Source organism: Pholis gunnellus (genome assembly GCF_910591455.1).
Source record: "Pholis gunnellus genome assembly, chromosome: 2".
Taxonomy (NCBI): Eukaryota; Metazoa; Chordata; class Actinopteri; order Perciformes; family Pholidae; genus Pholis; species Pholis gunnellus.
The window spans coordinates 25,500,199-25,519,785 of record NC_136536.1 but is presented as its reverse complement, the minus strand read 5'-3'; the positions used below and the strand labels follow the sequence as shown (position 1 = coordinate 25,519,785).

At 44.4% G+C, this 19,587-nt stretch overlaps 1 protein-coding gene across 4 annotated transcripts; it reads left to right on the top strand.

The window, feature by feature from the left end:
* Nucleotides 1-1,740: 1,740 nt before the first annotated feature.
* LOC306707127 (serine/threonine-protein kinase 38) lies at nucleotides 1,741-16,246 on the top strand. 4 transcript variants are annotated; one of them, XM_079174449.1, is made up of 14 exons: nucleotides 1,741-1,789; nucleotides 3,701-3,838; nucleotides 4,621-4,672; nucleotides 4,934-5,056; nucleotides 5,369-5,452; nucleotides 5,641-5,764; nucleotides 5,863-6,017; nucleotides 6,432-6,534; nucleotides 11,790-11,851; nucleotides 12,907-13,024; nucleotides 13,146-13,269; nucleotides 13,406-13,501; nucleotides 13,772-13,866; nucleotides 13,948-16,246. In XM_079174449.1, the coding sequence occupies exons 2-14, from the start codon at nucleotides 3,708-3,710 to the stop codon at nucleotides 14,082-14,084; spliced, it is 1,404 nt and encodes a 467-aa protein (XP_079030575.1). In that variant the 5' UTR covers nucleotides 1,741-1,789; nucleotides 3,701-3,707; the 3' UTR covers nucleotides 14,085-16,246. The 4 variants fall into 4 exon arrangements, with proteins under 4 accessions (XP_079030575.1, XP_079030574.1, XP_079030573.1 ...); XM_079174448.1 differs by having other exon boundaries at nucleotides 6,432-6,543; XM_079174447.1 differs by having other exon boundaries at nucleotides 13,772-16,246.
* Nucleotides 16,247-19,587: the final 3,341 nt, after the last annotated feature.

The window sequence follows — 19,587 nt, the reverse complement described above, 5'->3', positions numbered from 1 at the left end:
GATGGGCAGTGTTGGGATTCCGCCACACATAGCATTTTGCATTGAGGCCAAAAAATCCAATTTTGGTGTCATCTGACCAGAGCACCTTCTTCCACATGTTTGCAGTGTCTCCCACATTTCTTATGGTTCACTTTCAAAAACTTTCTTCTTGCCACTCTTCCACAAAGGCCAGATTTGTGGCGTACACGAGTAATAGTTGTCCTGTGGACAGATTCTCCCACCTCAGCTGTGGATCTTTGCAGCTCCTCCAGAGTTACCATGGGCCTCTTGGTTGCTCCTCTGATTCATTTCCGCCTTGTCCGGGTTGTCACGGGTTGTCACATTTCCGCCTTGTCCGGGTTGTCCGGGTTGTCCGGGTTGTTGCGGTTGTGACATATTCTTTTCATTTTCTGATGATGGATTTTAAGGTGCTCCGTGAGATGTTCAAAGCTTGGGATATTTTTTTATAACCTAAGCCTACTTCATTCTTCTCCACAACTTTATCCCTGAGCGGTTTGGTGAGCTCCTTGGTCTACATGATGCTGTTTGTTCAGTAATGCTCTCTAACAAACTCTGAGGCCTTCACAGAACAGGTGTATTTATACTGAGATTATATTTCAGACAGGTGGACCCTATTTACTAATTATGTGACTGGCAATTGTGAAAGGTGAAGGCAATTGGTCGCACTAGATCTTTGTTAGGGGTTTCATAGTAAAGGGGGTGAATACATATGCACTTAACACTTTTCAGATTTGTATTTGTAAATCATTTTGATATCCATGTAATATTTCCACCCACTTCCAAATGATGGACTATTTTGTGTTGGTCCATTACATAAAATCCCAATGAAATACATTTTAATCTGTGGTTATACATGACAAGATGTAGAAAAGTCCAAGGGGGTGAATACTTATACAAGGCATTGTAAGCACTCTAATTTGTCATGAATTATAATATGTCATAGTATAGTATGTCATACCATAGTGTGCCATAAAATAATGTAATAAAAACAGTCACTGTGTAGTATGCTGTGAACTTTAAATTCGTATGTTGTCCTTCTCTTCTCCCCAAGATGTTTCTTAACTCACCTCTTCTTGTTCTGTATGAAGACTGGAACGCTCCTCCTATTGAGATCAATTTTATTCTATCGTAGGTTTTAGTTAAGAAGTGCTATATAAATGAAATTCATAATTGTTATTATTGCTGTAATAACCTTTGACGTCAGGAAACTCTTCGTCCCAGACTGAAGAATCATCTCTGCTGACTGCACCCTGGCCCATAAGATATGTAATAAAACGAATCTTTCTCCCTCTCTTATTCTTGCTAAATGCAGCACTTGACGCAATTTATTTTTATAACTTTTATTAAATCAACACTGGATCACAGCAGGAGCGACAACATAAATACCAACCGGCCCAGTCTCAGTAGGACACAGCTGTCTTTCCCCCTCTATTGTAGAAATCAACATTTAGACACAACAGAAAACGTTTAGCCATTATTAAATAAGCATAACATAACAGGCAGGACTCTGATCTCAGTTGGATGATACAATCAACATCGTAGAGGAATAAGATAGCTGTAGTGAAAAACAAAAGACAACAGATGGAAAGGGGAGGTAATAAAATCAAATTACTTTAAAAAGAGTTCCTGATCCTAAAATGTCCTGTTTGTGATTCGTTTAGATGTACTTCCTAAATTGAACCCTGGCCACTAGGCGTCATGCTAGTTCAAACTGATTTGGTGACGCAACCCTCAGCGAAGGAGAGGAAGAGAGGACGAGAGGACGGCAGATACCGCACCTTCAACCAAGGTAAGTGAACAAAGACCAACTACCAAAATACGAAATGAAAGGACTAGAAGACAGTATGTTGAACTGTTTCTTTAGTTATTTATCTTACTAAATGGATTGTGGACGTGCTGTGTGCTACGATGTTATATTTGAAAACAAAGGACTCAATCTATTTTAGTAGATAAGTAGCTAACGTTTACTAGCTAACTTTCCCTTAGCCATTGGCTTTGGGTAACTTAATGTTGTCAAGTTCGTGTTAATGGAAATAGTTTTTCTAGTTGTAGCTTTCAAAATAAAACACAGACTAACGAATATGGAGTGAAACAGTCTTTCCTATAAACGTGAGCTTTATTTTGAAGGAAATATCCGGTGTTATTAATACACTATCTGGGTGACTTGACGGAGAAAGGAACTTTAATAGCTAACTAGCTAGCTAACTAATGTTAGCAGGTTAAAGCATTTGTTTGCTATCGGTTAAAGGAAACTACGCGAACTTTAAAATTACAAAATATAATTGAACCAGGGTTACGTCAAAGTACGTTAAGTTTCGAGTTGCATTGCTCTCTATTTTTAATGGTTTACTCTTAAGGTAGCTTTGTAAATGCTACGTTGCAACCGAAACTAACAACTTTGGTAGCTAACGTTAGCTGCACGTTGTTGACACTGGACAGATCAGTCTGTTTTAGTCAAGAGCGGAATAAAACTGACATTATGTGATGTTATGGAGGTTATGTTTTGTTTGTTTTTGATGCTGGACAACACGATGAGCACTCGATTTAAGTCAGTGACGTTACAAATGTAACGTACGACGACGTTTACACGTAGCTAACATTAATGCTTAATACATCTGATATTTTCATCAGTAAGTACGTACTTTCAAGTTCTACATTTTCGCCTCAGTGTTAGCTGAAACTTCAGTTCTTTTGGCGTATAACTAGACATCCCTTCTAATAAAAACAGAAACTTTTACAGTGTACATTGCCTTCATTCCCAGAATGTTTTCGACCAATACAAACTGGTTGTGAGCTCCTTTTGAGCCTTTTTGTATCATACACATGCTAACGTCAATGCTAACTATGGCTGAAGTATTTTGTAAGGAGAGTTCAACATTGCCCTGAACATATCAATGCCTCTTGAAGTGTAATTCATTTAATGATCTGTAATTTAGGCTAGCTGGCCAATAACACCACCACACATTTCTCATCAAGTAAAAATGTGTTTCAACTTGTCATGTACTTATTCCACTTGTCATGTCTGAATAAGCATGGTTACATATGCATACTGCATAAAGAAACTGATTTTCAGCAGTCTTGGTCGGTCAAATAGCTGTAACTGATTTACAAGTGTGTTGGCGCCATATTCCATCTTAAATGAACTGCTCAGGCTGCAGGTGTGAATGCACCGTGTGTGCAATCATTTCAGCATTTTCTTGTTATTTGACCATTGTCAGTCCACCATTGCAAAACTTACAGTGTACAAATTAGTGATAGTATACATTTATCTGAAGCATTTTGTTTTATGATTATGTTGTTTAAATCTGCATTAAGTCTAACAACGTTTTAGGGCCCAACTTGCCCCAAACCCCTCTCTGCCTCACAGAGGGACTCCACCATGTTTGCTTGCACAAATCAGATTTCCTCATACTTTCTTCATAACTGCACAATGTTATCAACACGGCTCTGCTCAGACAGCAGAGCCAGCTGCTTTCCTTCCTCTTTTTCTGGGCCAACAGTCATCTCATTTCATAGCTGAGTTTTTTTTAGAGCTCAACTCATCGTCGTGTAATCTAGCCTTCCATTATCCCAGCCCACCTCCTACTCCTCCGTGGTGCAGTGTTTGTCTTGTTAGCTATGTGGTACCATTCTGAATGTGTTTCTAGCGGCGTGGACTGTCGATGCATTGTGCCTCTACATCGTCTGTGTGTCTTTCCAGGTAAAGCATGGCGATGACAGGCCCGAGCTCGTGCTCCTCCATGAGTAACCACACCAAGGAGCGGGTCACTATGGCCAAAGTGACCCTGGAGAACTTCTACAGTAACCTCATCGCCCAGCACGAGGAGAGAGAGATGAGGTAACGTCCACATGTCATTTCTCGGGGGCTGCACAATGATCTTTTGCAAGCACTTTGCGATGCACACAGATTTTTTTGGTGCCATAATCTTGTATTTCCAGGCTAAACCATTCTGACCATTTGATTCCCAGTGAAACGCAACCATGATTCTTCTGCCAGTGGTTTATACACCAATCATTTCTTTGTATTTCATCCGAGCATGTGGTTTATGTCAGAATTCAGTCGAAGCAACACCACTTCCTGTAGTGATACGTTTCATCAGAGTGTACTCCTCCTGGTTTAGTATGGAGGCTGGGGGATTCTTTTTATTATTCATTCATTTTTTTAAATACAGATTTTAATCACCTGATGATGATGATGATGATAAAGATAGCAAACAAAATCCATTGTTCCGTATATGTGTGTTTGAGGGTCAGGAGAGCACAAAAGATAACATTAACATTAAAGAGCGGCTAATCAGCAGAAATCCAAAGTCCAACCCCCCCGGCTGTTACACTGGTTCTACGTTTGTTGTCTCTAAGCACATGTTCAGATAAAGATGCTTTGGGACGCAATCAAATAGTTCCAGATCCTTTTTGAATCTAGTGAGTCTCGGTACTTACATTTTTCATTTTGATGGACGTGTAGCTGATATCTTTGAGTGTATGTTGTAAACATAGTTTTGTAGTTTTTCTTGATATTGTTTGTGCCTCCTTGACAACGTAATGGATATGATGGGATGTGCGGTGCATACACTACGCTGTGGACAGAAAACGATGTTAATGGTCAGATTGTCTCTTCAGGCAGCAGAAGCTGGAGAAGGTGATGGATCAGGAGGGCTTGGCTGATGAAGAGGTGAGTTACACATGTGCTGTGTTTTCCCAGCATGCGCTATCAAAGTTGTTCTCGGTCCCTGTCTTAGTGTTGGGATGATTTTTAGATCTCCTGGAACACTATGAAGGGCTTGTTGTTTATTTTCTTTGAGTGTACCTTAAGCATTTCTCTATGCTGTATAACTGTGCATTTCAGTTATTGTTAAAAAAGATCCAGATGTTCAGTAGCACGCGTGCATCCCACTTAATGCTGTATTTAAAAAGTGCCGTCTGTGCTCTTCAGAAACGTATCCGCCGTTCTCAGCATGCGAGGAAAGAGACCGAGTTTTTGCGTCTGAAGCGGACTCGACTGGGTCTGGAGGACTTCGAGTCCCTGAAGGTGATTGGCCGTGGAGCTTTTGGAGAGGTAAAAGCCTTTTGCATACATACACACCATCAAAAACTCACGGGTCACAATGTCTCAAACAGGAGAACATACTATATCCACATGTGACAGTGTGGCTTACCCAGAACACGCTCTCACAATAAGTAAGCACCACAGTGTCCGTATTGTTCTTCATGGTCTTCAGAGTATCCAGTAGATCAGTGTGACTGTCGGTCTGTACGGAGTTGGTGTTCTATATCTGAGCACCCCGACACGTTCAATATGAAGTCCCAACAGCCTCACAGTTTCTACCCGATGGTTGAGATAAATGAACATTGTTGTGTCTGCCTCCAGGTTCGTCTGGTGCAGAAGAAAGACACCGGCCACGTCTACGCCATGAAGATCCTCCGCAAAGCTGACATGCTGGAGAAGGAACAGGTGAGGCGGAGACATGCTCACACACAGGAACCCTGCTGGAGCATCAGTTGGACATCTTTAAACGTGTGTGTGTGTGTGTGTGTGTGTGTGTGTGTGTGTGTGTGTGTGTGTGTGTGTGTGTGTGTGTGTGTGTGTGTGTGTGTGTGTGTGTGTGTGTGTGTGTGTGTGTGTGTGTGTGTGTGTGTTAGATTGGTCATATCCGGGCAGAGCGGGACATTCTGGTAGAGGCCGACAGCCTGTGGGTGGTCAAAATGTTCTACAGCTTCCAGGATAAGATGAACCTCTACCTCATCATGGAGTTCCTGCCTGGAGGTATGACCCCCTCCCCCCCCCAATAACTCTACAACACAATACTGTGGGGAGAGCAGAAGTTCTCGAGTGTGACTGTGGTCTGTGCTGTGTCGGTGCAGGAGACATGATGACCCTGCTGATGAAGAAGGACACTCTGACGGAAGAGGCCACTCAGTTCTACATCGCTGAGACGGTGCTGGCCATCGACTCCATCCACCAGCTGGGCTTCATTCACAGAGACATCAAACCAGACAACCTGCTGCTGGACTCCAGGGTGACTTTTGGGGCGACTTGATGAAAATGATTTTAAATTCTTGCGTCATGTCCCACATTATCCACACGGAGCTCCCGCTGTGCTCCCTGTTATGAATACAAAAGTATTCAAATCATACTAAGAGTATTTAGTGCTGAATGATTCCATCAGCCTTGGCTGGAGCTTTGGTCCTTTTGACTTTATTTCTGTGTAAGCTGATGCATAATGTTGGTTTACATCTTGTCTTTTTAAGAGGAATAGTACTTTGGGTACTTGAAGAGACAGTTTGATGAATACTATGTGTGGAAAAACGTCCCCTGTGATTCCTCCTCTTCCCTCTGCAGTCTACATATTCGCTCTCACTGATGCACACTGCTGGAGACCGAAGCTTCCAGCACTTAATCTCTGAACTTGAGTGTGTTTTGTGTGTTCCAGGGTCACGTGAAGCTGTCTGACTTTGGTCTGTGCACGGGGCTGAAGAGGGCTCACCGCACCGAGTTCTACAAGAACCTGAACCACAGCCTGCCCAGTGACCTCAGTAAGCAAAGTCAGGCAACCCTTTTCATTTCTTCCAACTCTGTGTTTTATGATGCCAATCTGTTATTTGTACGCATCCATACATTACTGAAGAGTTTGACCCCGTTTATTGTGTGTAAGATGCAGCTCGTGTTCTATTTCATCCTTACTGACTGCCAGAGGCAGTGTTTAACACTGGATATCTTCTGTCTCGCGCCTGCGCAGGTCGATTATTTATATCAACAAAGTCACCTGTGACCTCGGATGACCCCCGTCGTCTATAAGTTCCGGTGTCATCCTGAGTTCAGTCCTTTTTCATCTTCTCGCTACGCAGGTTAGCTACCATGGTAGCATAAGCTTAAACAAAGATGTGTCTACGATCAAGACATATTGGAGCTTGTCGCTGTAGCCTTGTGACCACCGGTCGGAGTTGTGGATCTCTCGCCCTCCAAAGGCTGCGACAAGCTGTCCCTCTTAGGAGGGAGTGGCGTTTTGTCGCCGTTCGGACATTGAGCCCCGGACTGGTGGACGCCCCTATCATCGGTCATCACCAGTCTGATAAGGGCCACCGAAGTCGTGAAGACAGCAATCGGTGAGATCGATTAACATTGTTTTCTATAACAGTTGTTCGTTTTCCATGGTTGGCAGAGCGCTTCCGCTCTAGCTAATCGAGTGGCATACCGACGAGAGCGTAGAATATACGCTGTCAGCTCGCCCTTCACAGATACGGCTATCACAGTTAGCAGTGTCCTCGCTCAGGCTAACTTGATGAGATGCTAGTTCGACTAGATCGGCATTAGCATTGTGTCCACTGATTTTGTAACATTACGGCTATCACAGTTAGCGAGTGGTTCCGCTCAGGCTAACTTGATGAGATGCTAGTTCTACTAGATCGACATTGACTGTGTCCATTGACTTTGTAACCTTACGGCTGTCACAGTTAGCAGAGTTTCCCGCTCAGGCTAACTTGGTGAGATGCTAGTTATACTAAATCAACACTGATGTTGTGTCCATTGATGCTTTTTACGCATTACGGCTGTCGCAGTTGGCAGTGTCCTCACTCAGGCTAACTGGTGGGACACTAACTAGACTAAGCTAATACTGGGATTGTGTCCATTGATTTTGTAACATTACGGCTATCACCGTTAGCTGAGTGTCCTCGCTCAGCCTAACTGGTGGGACACCACTAGTTATAGCGACTGTCCTAGTGAAGAGAGTGTCCTCGCTCTCCTCTCACTGTAAGGACTGTTTTTTTTTCTGGCCTGTTTCCACAGTGGCAGAGTGCTCTCGCTCAAGCTAACTGGTGCGACACCAATATCTGCAGCGAATGTCCTAGTGAAGAGTGTCCTCACTCCCCTCTCACTGTAAGGACTGTTTTTTGGTCTTTTCCACAGTGGCAGAGTGCTCTCGCTCAAGCTGACTGGTGGGTCACCAATATCTGCAGCGACTGTCCAAGTGAAGAGAGTGTCCGAAGGGATCACTCCCCTCACTGCCCCCTGCCTGTTCTCTCAACATTCAGCAGAGCGCTCCCGCTCAGACTGACTTAGAATTCCGCATCAACTAGTGGGACATGGGTTCCTCCAGAATCGTGGCCATGTTTAACTCTCCCGGCTGTAGGACCTGTATAGCTCCTCTTCAGCCTGAGGACGGCTATGACCTCTTGCCTTAGCCTCGAGTATCTGAGGGAGGGCCTCTCGGAGAACCCAGGCAGGACCTACGGCATCATGCCTTGAGCAGTAAGGTCTGCTAGGCTGGCCGAAATGGAACACCTGATGCGTAGGGTCTACCTCCCCTGTCAAGGCAGCTGAATCCAGCTCAACCTACCCTGATCATTTGCATGGCGCTGGCATGCCTGCAGCGGGATACACAGCAGCCGGAACTTCCGCCTGCGAGTGCCTTCTTCAGGCGCCTTCCCGCCCTCACCACCTTTTCTGTTCCTCCCTCCGAGGAATATCTAAGAGAGTTGCATGCATGCTGGAGAAACACCAGGGCTCTCTCCTGCCTTACATCAGAAGGCCGAACCCTGACGGCCATGCAGGAGGTGGCAAAATTTGGCCTTGCACGTATGCCAGCCATTTAGCCGACTATTGCGTCCCTCATAGTTTCCCCTGAGGAGAATCTGAGGCCAGGTGCCCTCGATCCCAACGTTGGGTCAAAGATGACCTGCTATCCAGGGCTTATGAGACAGCAGCACTGTGGACTGTATCGGCAACTCCCTCTCCCACCTCATGCTTGCCCTCGCAGCTTCTCTGCAGCAGGCTACTTTCAACGCTTCCGCCACCAGCCTAAGTGAGGCTTCATTGCAGGCGTTTGCGCTCATGTCGAGGGAACTTGGACATATGATGTCCACCCTGGTCCAGACTCGCCGCCAGGTTTGGCTGGCGCAGTCACCCCTGTCTGAGACATGTAGGAGGATCCTCCGTACAGTCCCAGTGAAATCTGGTGAGCTGTTCAGATCCGCTGCTATACAGGCACTTCAGCGAACTGCTAGCCAGACCAGGCAGCAGTTCTCTTGTCTTCACAGGGACATGCCTGCACCCCGCAGACCTAGGGGTCCCACTTTGGCCCCCCAAGGCCGTTTTGTCAGCCTCCAGCTTACCCCAGTAGACGCCTACAGACGCCACGTCTGTAGACGCTTATTCCTATGTTCCCATGGTGCATCACCACAGGCAGCTTCTTCGTTTCGCCTTTTAAGGCTGCCATTTTCAGTCCATGGTGCTTCCATTCGGACTCTCCCTTCTTCCCACGGGTGTTCACAAGGTGTGTTACTGCTGTCCTTTCCCCCTGCAATCACAGGGCGTGAAAGGACTGCCGTACTTAGACGACTGCCTGACCTGGGCGCCATCCCGGCTTCAGGCACCACAGCACACTGCTCGCCTTCTCTCACGTGGCCCGGTGGGGCATCAAAGTGAACATGGAGAGGAGCTACCTGAGCCCCTCTCAGAGCATAACCTTCAGTAGTGTGGCCCTATGAGGGCCTGTCTGTTGCCCCAGCCTGTGGACAAGCTCCCCCACAACCTCTTCCGAGGGGGCATATGGTTGCCCTACATCCCTTTCTCCGCCTATTGGGTAAACTGACAGCTGCCTTGACTGTCGTTCCCTTGGGTTTGCAGATGGCTCAACAGCCTTCACTTGGATACCAAGTGGCACAGGGCAATAATAGTATCAAAACAATGCCTACTCACACTATCCCCATGGAGGGAGAGTGCATATCTGGCAAACGGTGGTCCCATGGGCTCGGTTCCATTCCACCGGGAGGTTGTCACAACAGGTACCTGCCTCTCAAGGCAGGGTGCAGTGTGACAGAACAGGACTGCTTGGGGGCAGTTGTCTGCTCAAAGACCTCAGGGGCGTCAATGTTCTAGAGCTAGTGCTCAAACACTTCCTCCCATATTGAAGGGAAAGCATGTACCTCTGCTATGTTTTCACATAAACCATCAAGGGGGCACCAGATCTGCAGAAGTCGCAACGGGAATCACCGACCCTTCTGACTTGGGCGGCCCCTCGCCTGACCAGCCTTCGGGAAATGTACCCACCAGGAGAACGGAACCAGGTTGTGGTTTTCCTGTTCCGTCACAAGCCTCCACTGGGAGAGTAGCGGCTGCATCCAGACGTGATGACGACCCACTGCCCCCACTGGTTCTCCCTGACGGAGAGGACCAGTCCTTCTGGATCAAGATGCCCCGTCTCACACGTGGCCAGAGGATCTTCTTTATGCCTTTCCACCATACCCTCTGATCTTGCCAATGCTTCTCAGAGTTCTTCCCCGACAGGAGGGACCTCCTGTCGCAACTAGAAGGTCGGACTTGGTATCCCAATCCCTGCCGCCTTCAACTATGGGTCTGGCCCAATCAGATGCTGAGTGGCTGCATAGAACCAGTCAGACTGACTATTCTGAATGCCAGGGCGTGATCTACCCATCTGCAGTACGAAAACAGGTGGAAGCTGTTTTCTGACTGGTGTGCGGCTCAGAACAAGGTCCCAGTACAGTGCCCCGTGCCTGCTGTACTGAGTTTCTACAGTCCCTTCTAGATAAGGGCCGGTCTCCCTCTAACCCTTGGAGTATACGTGGCCGCTATCTCGGGGCAGCATACTAAGGAGACAGAGGCAATGACACAGGAGAGAGCCACAGACTGGCGTTCCTCTTCCTAAGGGGCTCTGCAATTGCGTCCCCCGAAGGCCCCTGCATGGGACCTATCCTTGGTACTAAATACCCTATACTTGTCTCCTTTTGAACCCCTGGCACAGGCGGAGCCGAGATGGCTATCGGCCAAAATGTTTTTTCTCCGGTGAAAGAATCATGTCTGAGGTGGAACTCTCAGATGGCTTGGGTGTCACTTTGTGGCCTAATGCAGCGTTTTCTCCCAAGGGTGTTGACACGCTCACATATCAACCAGCCTATCCAGCTCACGCAGTTTGACCCTCCCATCAAGGGGAGGTCAAGGCTGCTGTGCCCAGTGCGGGCCCTCAGAGCTTATGTGGAAGCCACCGCCTGCATACGGCGGTCAGAGCAGCTCTTTGTCAGTTTTGGTGAGCCTAAGAAGGGCTGTGCTCCTTCTAAAAGAAAAACAGCGCCTATCCCACTGGATAGTGGAGGCCATTGCCTATACATACAAGGCGAGCGATCGTGCACGGCCATCCGGGGTGAAGGGCCACTCTACCAAAGGTGTCTCCACGTCAGGGGCAACACTGAGAGGTGTGCCTGTGGAGGATCTATGTGCTGCGGCCTCATGGGCATCACTGAGCCCATTCACCAAACACTACAGACTCAAGGTCGCCACCCCTCACCCACTGGGGAGGGTTCTTTGGCCAATTTTCTCTGCCGGAGCTATACGAGGTAGTTATGGTGATTCCTCGTGACTCTGTTGATATAAGTCATCCAGTGTTAAACACTGCCTCTGGCGGTCAGTAAGGATGAAATAGAACGAAAGTTACGAATGTAACTACGGTTCTATGAATCCTGGATGACTGCCAGAGTTCTTGGTCACTCGGAATCCCGCGAACTCGCGAGAAGATTCCGTAGGACTGAACTCAGGATGACACCGGAACTTATAGACGACGGGGGGTCATCCGAGGTCACAGGTGACTTTGTTGATATAAATAATCGACCTGCGCAGGCGCGAGACAGAAGATATCCGGTGTTAAACACTGCCTCTGGCGGTCATCCAGGATTCATAGAACCGTAGTTACATTCGTAACTTTCGTTAGAGATGTAGGTGTTAATGCATCAGTAGGGTCACAGCTCACTTTTAATACTGAGCTTCTTTTCTCCATCAGCCTTCCAGAACATGAACTCCAAGAGGAAAGCAGAGACCTGGAAGAGGAACAGGAGGCAGCTGGTAGGTCCGAACAGATGAGATGTGAAACATATGAATGAATGCAGCACAGTTTAAAATCAGATGGGTCAATGTCGCAGGCTTTACTCTCAGCAGAGGCCCAAACATTGTGTCCCGAAAGAAACGAAGCAATAACCCAGCTAACTATTGGGCAGTTTAACACCTGTCTGTAGCACAAGCAGGGCATCACCTGACTGGAGTCCACGTTTACAGTATTCGACTGTATTTGATTGTTGTACAGCTCATTGTGTTTGGATAAGCTTTAACGTTTCTGAAGGTCGGCGACTTTTGTTAAGGGGAAAAAGTCTAGTTTGGTATTGTAGCAAAGCTTATCATATTATCAGTATTATTCTAAATATCCAGCCCCACAAATGATTCACTTTATTAACACAACACTTCAACATTGCTTCACAGGCTCTAAAATATCCCAACTGTGCCGTGTGGAATCGTCTCATTCTATTTTTAGATAACAGAGACAGTAGCTCTGTCTTTAAGAAGGGTTGGTGCTCATCTGAATCTAATGTCGTATCTGATTATTGAATGTGAATCTTTTAATAAATATAAATAATAAAAGTCAGTTGAGATCCAACACATTGTATTGGCTCAGCATGCAGTGCCTCTACTATTACCTGAATGCCTTGATGCAGAACGATCATGTATAGTAAGAATGCATTTAGAACGAGGTTGGGAGATCACGACAGCTGTTAATGACTCCGCTGGATAGTTTCTCTGTTTCTGGGTCCTGGTCCAGTGAGCACCTTTCACTGGATGAGCGGGGCGCCATCTTTGAACTCAGGTTCCAGTTCTCCTGAAGCCAGGAACAGCTGTTTAAATTCAGCATCAAATGTCACTGAATCCCGATTGGTGCACAGAATCACAAAACATAACCTTTTCCCAACTGAGTCCCGCCCACATCACACCGGGGAAGAAGAGCACAGAGAGAAACTCAGTCCAGAGACGTTTCATGTAAATAACCAGAAAATGTTCATGTAAGAGCTCACTGCTCATCGTAAGAAGCCTTTTTAATTGTCTTTCTGTTGCCTCCTCCTCCTCCTCAGGCTTTCTCCACAGTGGGAACCCCCGACTACATCGCTCCAGAGGTCTTCATGCAAAACGGATACAACAAGCTCTGCGATTGGTGGAGCCTGGGTGTCATCATGTACGAGATGCTGATCGGTAAATGACTCGATGATGAGCACTATCCATCCTTTGTACCTCCAGGGGGTTTAGACCAGACCTGATGGTTTAGACTAGGCCTGATGTGGTTTAAAGGACGGTTGGTCTCTGCTGTCCTCAGGTTACCCTCCGTTCTGCTCAGAGACGCCTCAGGAGACCTACAGGAAAGTGATGAACTGGCGAGAGACGCTGAGCTTTCCCCCAGAAGTGCCTATATCGGAGAAGGCCAAAGACCTGATCCTCAGGCAGGAACTCCTCCTTTCTCTCTTTCATCACATTCAACTTAACATTTCATTTCAAACATGCTAAAGTTCCCTAAGAGCAGCCACACCTAAATGGTTTGTGTTGAGTGGATTATGAATATGTGTGTGTTGTGAGCAGGTTCTGCTGTGAGGAGGAGCACAGGGTCGGGGCCGCAGGTGTGGAGGAGATCAAGTCCAATCCGTTCTTTGAGGGGGTGGACTACGACCATATCAGGTGAGGGCCGTCCGTCACTGCATGTTCATGTGATTACACACTTCTAGACCTTTGTGTCCTCCGACACTCTAAACCCGTCGTACTGGATCCTCTGTTTTGTGTCTCTGCGAGTAAGTCGAGTGTATTCAAAAATACAAGTGATACTGGGCAGCTTCATTCCTATATGTTACCATAGCAACATACCAGGCTAGTTTCCAGTGTTCCAGTCAGTCCGTCTCATGTTGTGAAATGAGATCTCACCTTTCCTCCCCTTCACCGTCCCTCCCACAGAGAGAGACCCGCTGCCATTCCCATCGAGATCAAAAGCATCGACGACACCTCAAACTTCGACGAATTCCCCGATTCAGATATCCTCACTCCAACAGGTACGCTCCTCTGTGACACCAGTCACGGTGTGTCATGTGTGACGTCATTTAAAAAATTAATAAACTCTCCTCTTCCTCCAGTCGCCCCGGTGTCCAACCAGACCGAGGTGGACCTGAAGAACAAGGACTGGGTCTTCATCAACTACACCTACAAACGCTTCGAAGGCCTGACCGCTCGAGGAGCTATACCGTCCTACATGAAGTCAGGGAAGAGATGAGCGCCTCCTCACAGGCGTCTAACCAACACCGCCAAACCTGAAGAGAGTCGTCCGAACCCCCGCTGTCCTCAGAGCCTCAGCCGAGAGGAGAACTCTGTGTTCTCTGAGGATCCTCCTTCATACAGGACTCGGTGAATAATAAAGGGGGCTCAGTTTCAACTGCTGCCTTCATTTCTGCAGGTCTTCACTTTCCTCTGATGCTTCCGAAGGGTACCTTTCTACTTCCTGCTCACACATGAAGACTGGACTGGGAGTGATGGGGATTCTCTCTCCACTTGCCTTTTTTATCCACCAGTGGATGCAGTGGCACGTCTTTACATCCCGATACCAGCACCATTACATTCCCTCTCCATAACCCAGCACCGCTCTGTCGGACCTGGACCTCCACTCGCCCTCTGTCATGTGGACTCGTCACCTCAAACATGGTCACTTGAAGTGAATCAGGGATTCTGTCCAAATGTTTCTCACTCTGTCTTCTCTGAAGTGCTGCTGGCTTCTGACCGTAACCAAAGACTGTGAGCTGAGTGGTGTTTCTGCTTGATCTGTCACTTCTTGTAACTTAGAATTGTATTTTTTTAGGTCCATAATCTCCTTTTAAAAAGAGAACGTATGAGTGATGTATTTTGTGGAACAAACACAAGAGTCTCGTTACATTTTTCACAATGACCCACTGAAGTTGTGCACCTTATGTGATGTTTGATCCAGCTCATTGCTCACTGGGTTTGGGATTGGCTGTTTTGTATTGGACTGGATGTGTCCAGTCACCATTTTACAGTTTTAATGAACACGATGCAAACTCAGATTATTTTTTTAGTGTCCCCATGGTGGAGAAGTCTGGATCATCATGAAACTGATGCAGCTGTTGTAGTGTTGAGCAGCTGTTGAAAGAAGAGCGGTGAATGGATCCCCGAGTGTGTGCAGACACGTACCGCTGAACCCACATTCAGTGGACTACTGTTTAAATGGTTCCAGTGAACACAATATCCAACATGCTGTCATTTAAAATGAATGTAAATGAAGTCTTACGGAGGAAAGTAGTTTATTTTGCCACAATAATTCCAAAATGCTGTTTGTGTGAATGTGTTCTGGATCAGTTTTTCTTTTTCTCTTTTTTTTTATGTTTGTGTCTGAGCACATGACGTAGAGCTCTGGAAGTCCATTTCCCCAGAAACAAATACAAAAATGTATGTTTCAACCACAATTATGAGCAGAGATAAAATTGACTTCCATAATATTTACTTTAATAATATTGACATTTTAGATTTAGTCAAAACTGTCTAAGTCTTATTTGTTCTTTCTATTTGTATGGAATATTGGGTTTCATCATAATCATGACTCAGTGAATCATTTTGACTTCAATTGAAGTCAAAATGTATTGTGTCCCATTATTGACATCTTGTCTAATGTAACATACATTTGGAGTTGTCTTTCTCTTTGCTCCTCAAAATTATGACAAAATATATATTTTGAGATTTCAAAATGACGAGACGTTCAAAAACTGATATACTATCAGACAGTTTGGACTTTAAGAGATCACTTTAAAAACTCCTTGTGTGTTAGTCACTAAAGATTAGAAAGATGCGACTTGATCATGTTTTGCAGCAGGAATGGGCTTCCATCTGCAAGCCTTCAGTCCCTGTTCCTTCAGTCCCTGTTTGATCTGCTGCAGGACTCTGTTTGATCTGCTGCAGGACTCTGTTTGATCTGCTGCAGGACTCTGTTTGATCTGCTGCAGGACTCTGTTTGATCTGCTGCAGGACTCTGTTTGATCTGCTGCAGGACTCTGTTTGATCTGCTGCAGGACTCTGTTTGATCTGCTGCAGCGCTGCGTGTAGTCTTTTTGTTTTCTACCAAACTGCAGATGGGTCAGCTTAAAGCAATAGAGCACATGGAATGACTTATTTTATTGATGATGCCACTCGGTGTGTGTGAGTGAGAGTGTGTGTGAGGATGCTGGGTAAAGAAACTATGCATTGTGGGTTGCTTGGAGATGCGTCTGTTTTCTACGGTGGTGCTCTGACGTGTCATCGCATGTGAGACGGGTCACGAGGGCGGGGCTTGTTCTGGGAAGGTGGGTGTACATTATTTAAACCACTGTTCTCTTTGTAGCGCGTGGCTGTTATTGTTTTCTGCTATTTGACAATGAATTACTCTGCACTTACTGTGTCGCGTCGTCCTTCACAACATCTGGATGAACAGCTGTGTGTAGCGGAGGTGTGTCCCTCAGAGGGAGGCTTGCTGGGCCACAGTGAGGACTTGAGCTGGACTCCCTAATACTGGACTTGAAGTCCCAAGTTTTGACCACCTTTTAAATTCCTTTGACATGAAACGTGCCAGGTATATACATATTTAATAAGCCTATTGATTTGAAGTGCACGTCTCGCTATTGTGTCATCTTTTAAAGGACTTTTTAATGGTTAGAATTCATAGACCTGAAAGAATAATTAGCTTTACTGTTGTGAGTTGACAGCTTCGCACATTTGCTCAGAAATACATTGAATCATAACGAAGTGTCTCAACAGCAACCTTTTTTATATGAAGAGCCATTTAAAAGAAATGAATCAGTATGCCTGATCAACATTAAAGTTAACGTTTAGTTATGACACCACATCAATATTTAAATCATGTTATTCCATTCATAGACGCAAATGTAAAAAATGATGAATATATATGAGAGCACTAACGAGAAGGCTGCTATTATGAAAACATCCACATCTGAGTTGAAATCATTTACCCACCAACCAAGGTAACGAGTACTGGCCAATCAGAGGCATTACAGTCATTTAGCAGACGCTTTAATCCAAAGCGACTTACAACAAGTGTATTCAACATCGGTATTCAAGAGAACTAGTCACCATGGGGTCACACAGTGACGGCTTCATCTGCACAGGTGAGTTTGTGGCGCTCCTCATCCTCCTGACCGGGGCTGGCGTCGTCTTCTCAGTGGTGACGCACTGGTTTTGGGGTCTAGCAGTGGAAGCGGGTGCAGGAGTCCTGCCCTGATTCCCCAAAACAGATCATGAATATTTATGATACAGATGTGATGAGATGATGTAGCTAATAACATGTTGATGATGTTGACATGTTATAATAATATAATTTAATCTACAAACAAGATGTAATGAGCTGCTCGTGTTGTGTTCATTCTGTTGGTCCCTGTGGACGTAAGCGGTCGTGTTTCTGAGCACCGCTCCCTTCATTTTACTGCAGCAGGGTCTGACAGTTATGTGTAGTTCAAATAAGAGTCTTACTTTCTTGGTTGACTGAAACACCTCTGCTGTCCAGTTTGCCCTCACCCTCTTGACCATTTTCCCCAAATGATCTGGGATCAGCAGGAAGCCCGCTGATCCCACGCGACTGTCTCCAGATGGATTGTCTGAGTCGCTGTCATCGTGGACAACTGTGGCTAAGTGGGTAGCAGGGCCGTCCTTCAATTAGAGGATCGGCGGTTCGATCCATGGTTCCAGCCTCACTAGTCACATGTCGATGTGTCCTTGAGCAAGACACTTAACGCAGGTTGTTACGGTACGGGTGCTTGGATAGCCCAAAAAGCCCGGAAATAGATCAATATTTCATCAATAAGTTGTCTAATTTGATATAACAAGTCAAAAACAACGTCATTTTGTACATTAAGTGAAATACAACAATAAAATGATCTGAAATACACTGCTGTATAATCTTTAATTGAAAAAGGGTTCGAAAATTATAATATTACCTAATAATAATCTTTGATCTGTAAAAAAAAAAAAAATTCCTTCATTGGATAGCTAAAGTTCTGTTCATGATGACCCCATATATCTCCATGTCAAATGTAATGTAATCTTACTGGATAGTTTTTGAGAGAAGTGCATGTAAAGTTAGCTCAAATGACATTCAGATATTCATAATTTCCCCATATTTGCCATTTTATTAAAAATAATCCTTAAGAGGTTATGTCAATATGTCACTGGATTCTTGTTTATGAAGACTCTCACTGTGCCCATGTATATTTTCAAGAGATATTACTGTACAGTTTTTGAGAAAAGTGCATGTAAAGTAAGCTCAAATGACATTTTGATATTCATAATTTCCCCATATTTGACATTTTATTAAAACTAATCCTTAAGAGGTTATGTAAATGTTTCACTGGATTCTTGTTTATGAAGACCATCACTATGCCCATGTATAATTTCAAGAGATATTATGTATATGTATAGCTCTACCTCCCTCTACCTACTTCCTTAGTGAGATGGTGACATATGTCCAAAATGACACAAAAGAACAAGGCTTACTAATGTCAATGTCTAGATTTTCAATATAGACAATTGAAACATTAGACATGCAATAAAATTACATTACATTTTAAAGGACATAGTCGGAGTGATCATGAGCAAGAATTCATTTAAAATTTACTACAACCTTTTTAGGAATTGTTTATTTAACAGTTCAAATATGGGGAAATGAATGTCATTTGAGCTAATTTTACAGGCACGTTTCTCAAAAACTGTACAGTAATATCTCTTGAAAATATACATGGGTACAGTGAGAGTCTTCATAAACAAGAATCCAGTGAAATATTTACATAACCTCTTAAGGATTACATTTAATAAAATAGCAAATATGGGGAAATTATGAATATCAAAATGTCATTTGAACTAACTTTACATGTACTTTTCTCAAAAACTGTACAGTAATATCTCTTGAAATTATACTTGGTCATAGCCAGGGTCGTCATAAACAAGAATCCAGTGAAATATTGACATAACCTATTAAGGATTAGTTTTAATAAAATGTCAAATATAGGGAAATTATTCATATCAAAATGTCATTTGAGCTAACTTTACATGCACTTTTCTCAAAAACTGTACAGTAATATCTCTTGAAAATATACATGGGTACAGTGAGAGTCTTCATAAACAAGAATCCAGTGAAATATTGACATAACCTCTTAAGGATTAGTTTTAATAAAATGTCAAATATGGGGAAATTATTCATATCAAAATGTCATTTGAGCTAACTTTACATGCACTTTTCTCAAAAACTGTACAGTAATATCTCTTGAAAATATACTTGGGCATAGCCAGGGTCGTCATAAACAAGAATCCAGTGAAATATTGACATAACCTATTAAGGATTAGTTTTAATAAAATGTCAAATATAGGGAAATTATTCATATCAAAATGTCATTTGAGCTAACTTTACATGCACTTTTCTCAAAAATTGTACAGTAATATCTCTTGAAAATATACATGGGTACAGTGAGAGTCTTCATAAACAAGAATCCAGTGAAATATTGACATAACCTCTTAAGGATTAGTTTTAATAAAATGTCAAATATGGGGAAATTATTCATATCAAAATGTCATTTGAGCTAACTTTACATGCACTTTTCTCAAAAACTGTACAGTAATATCTCTTGAAAATATACTTGGGCATAGCCAGGGTCGTCATAAACAAGAATCCAGTGAAATATTGACATAACCTATTAAGGATTAGTTTTAATAAAATGTCAAATATAGGGAAA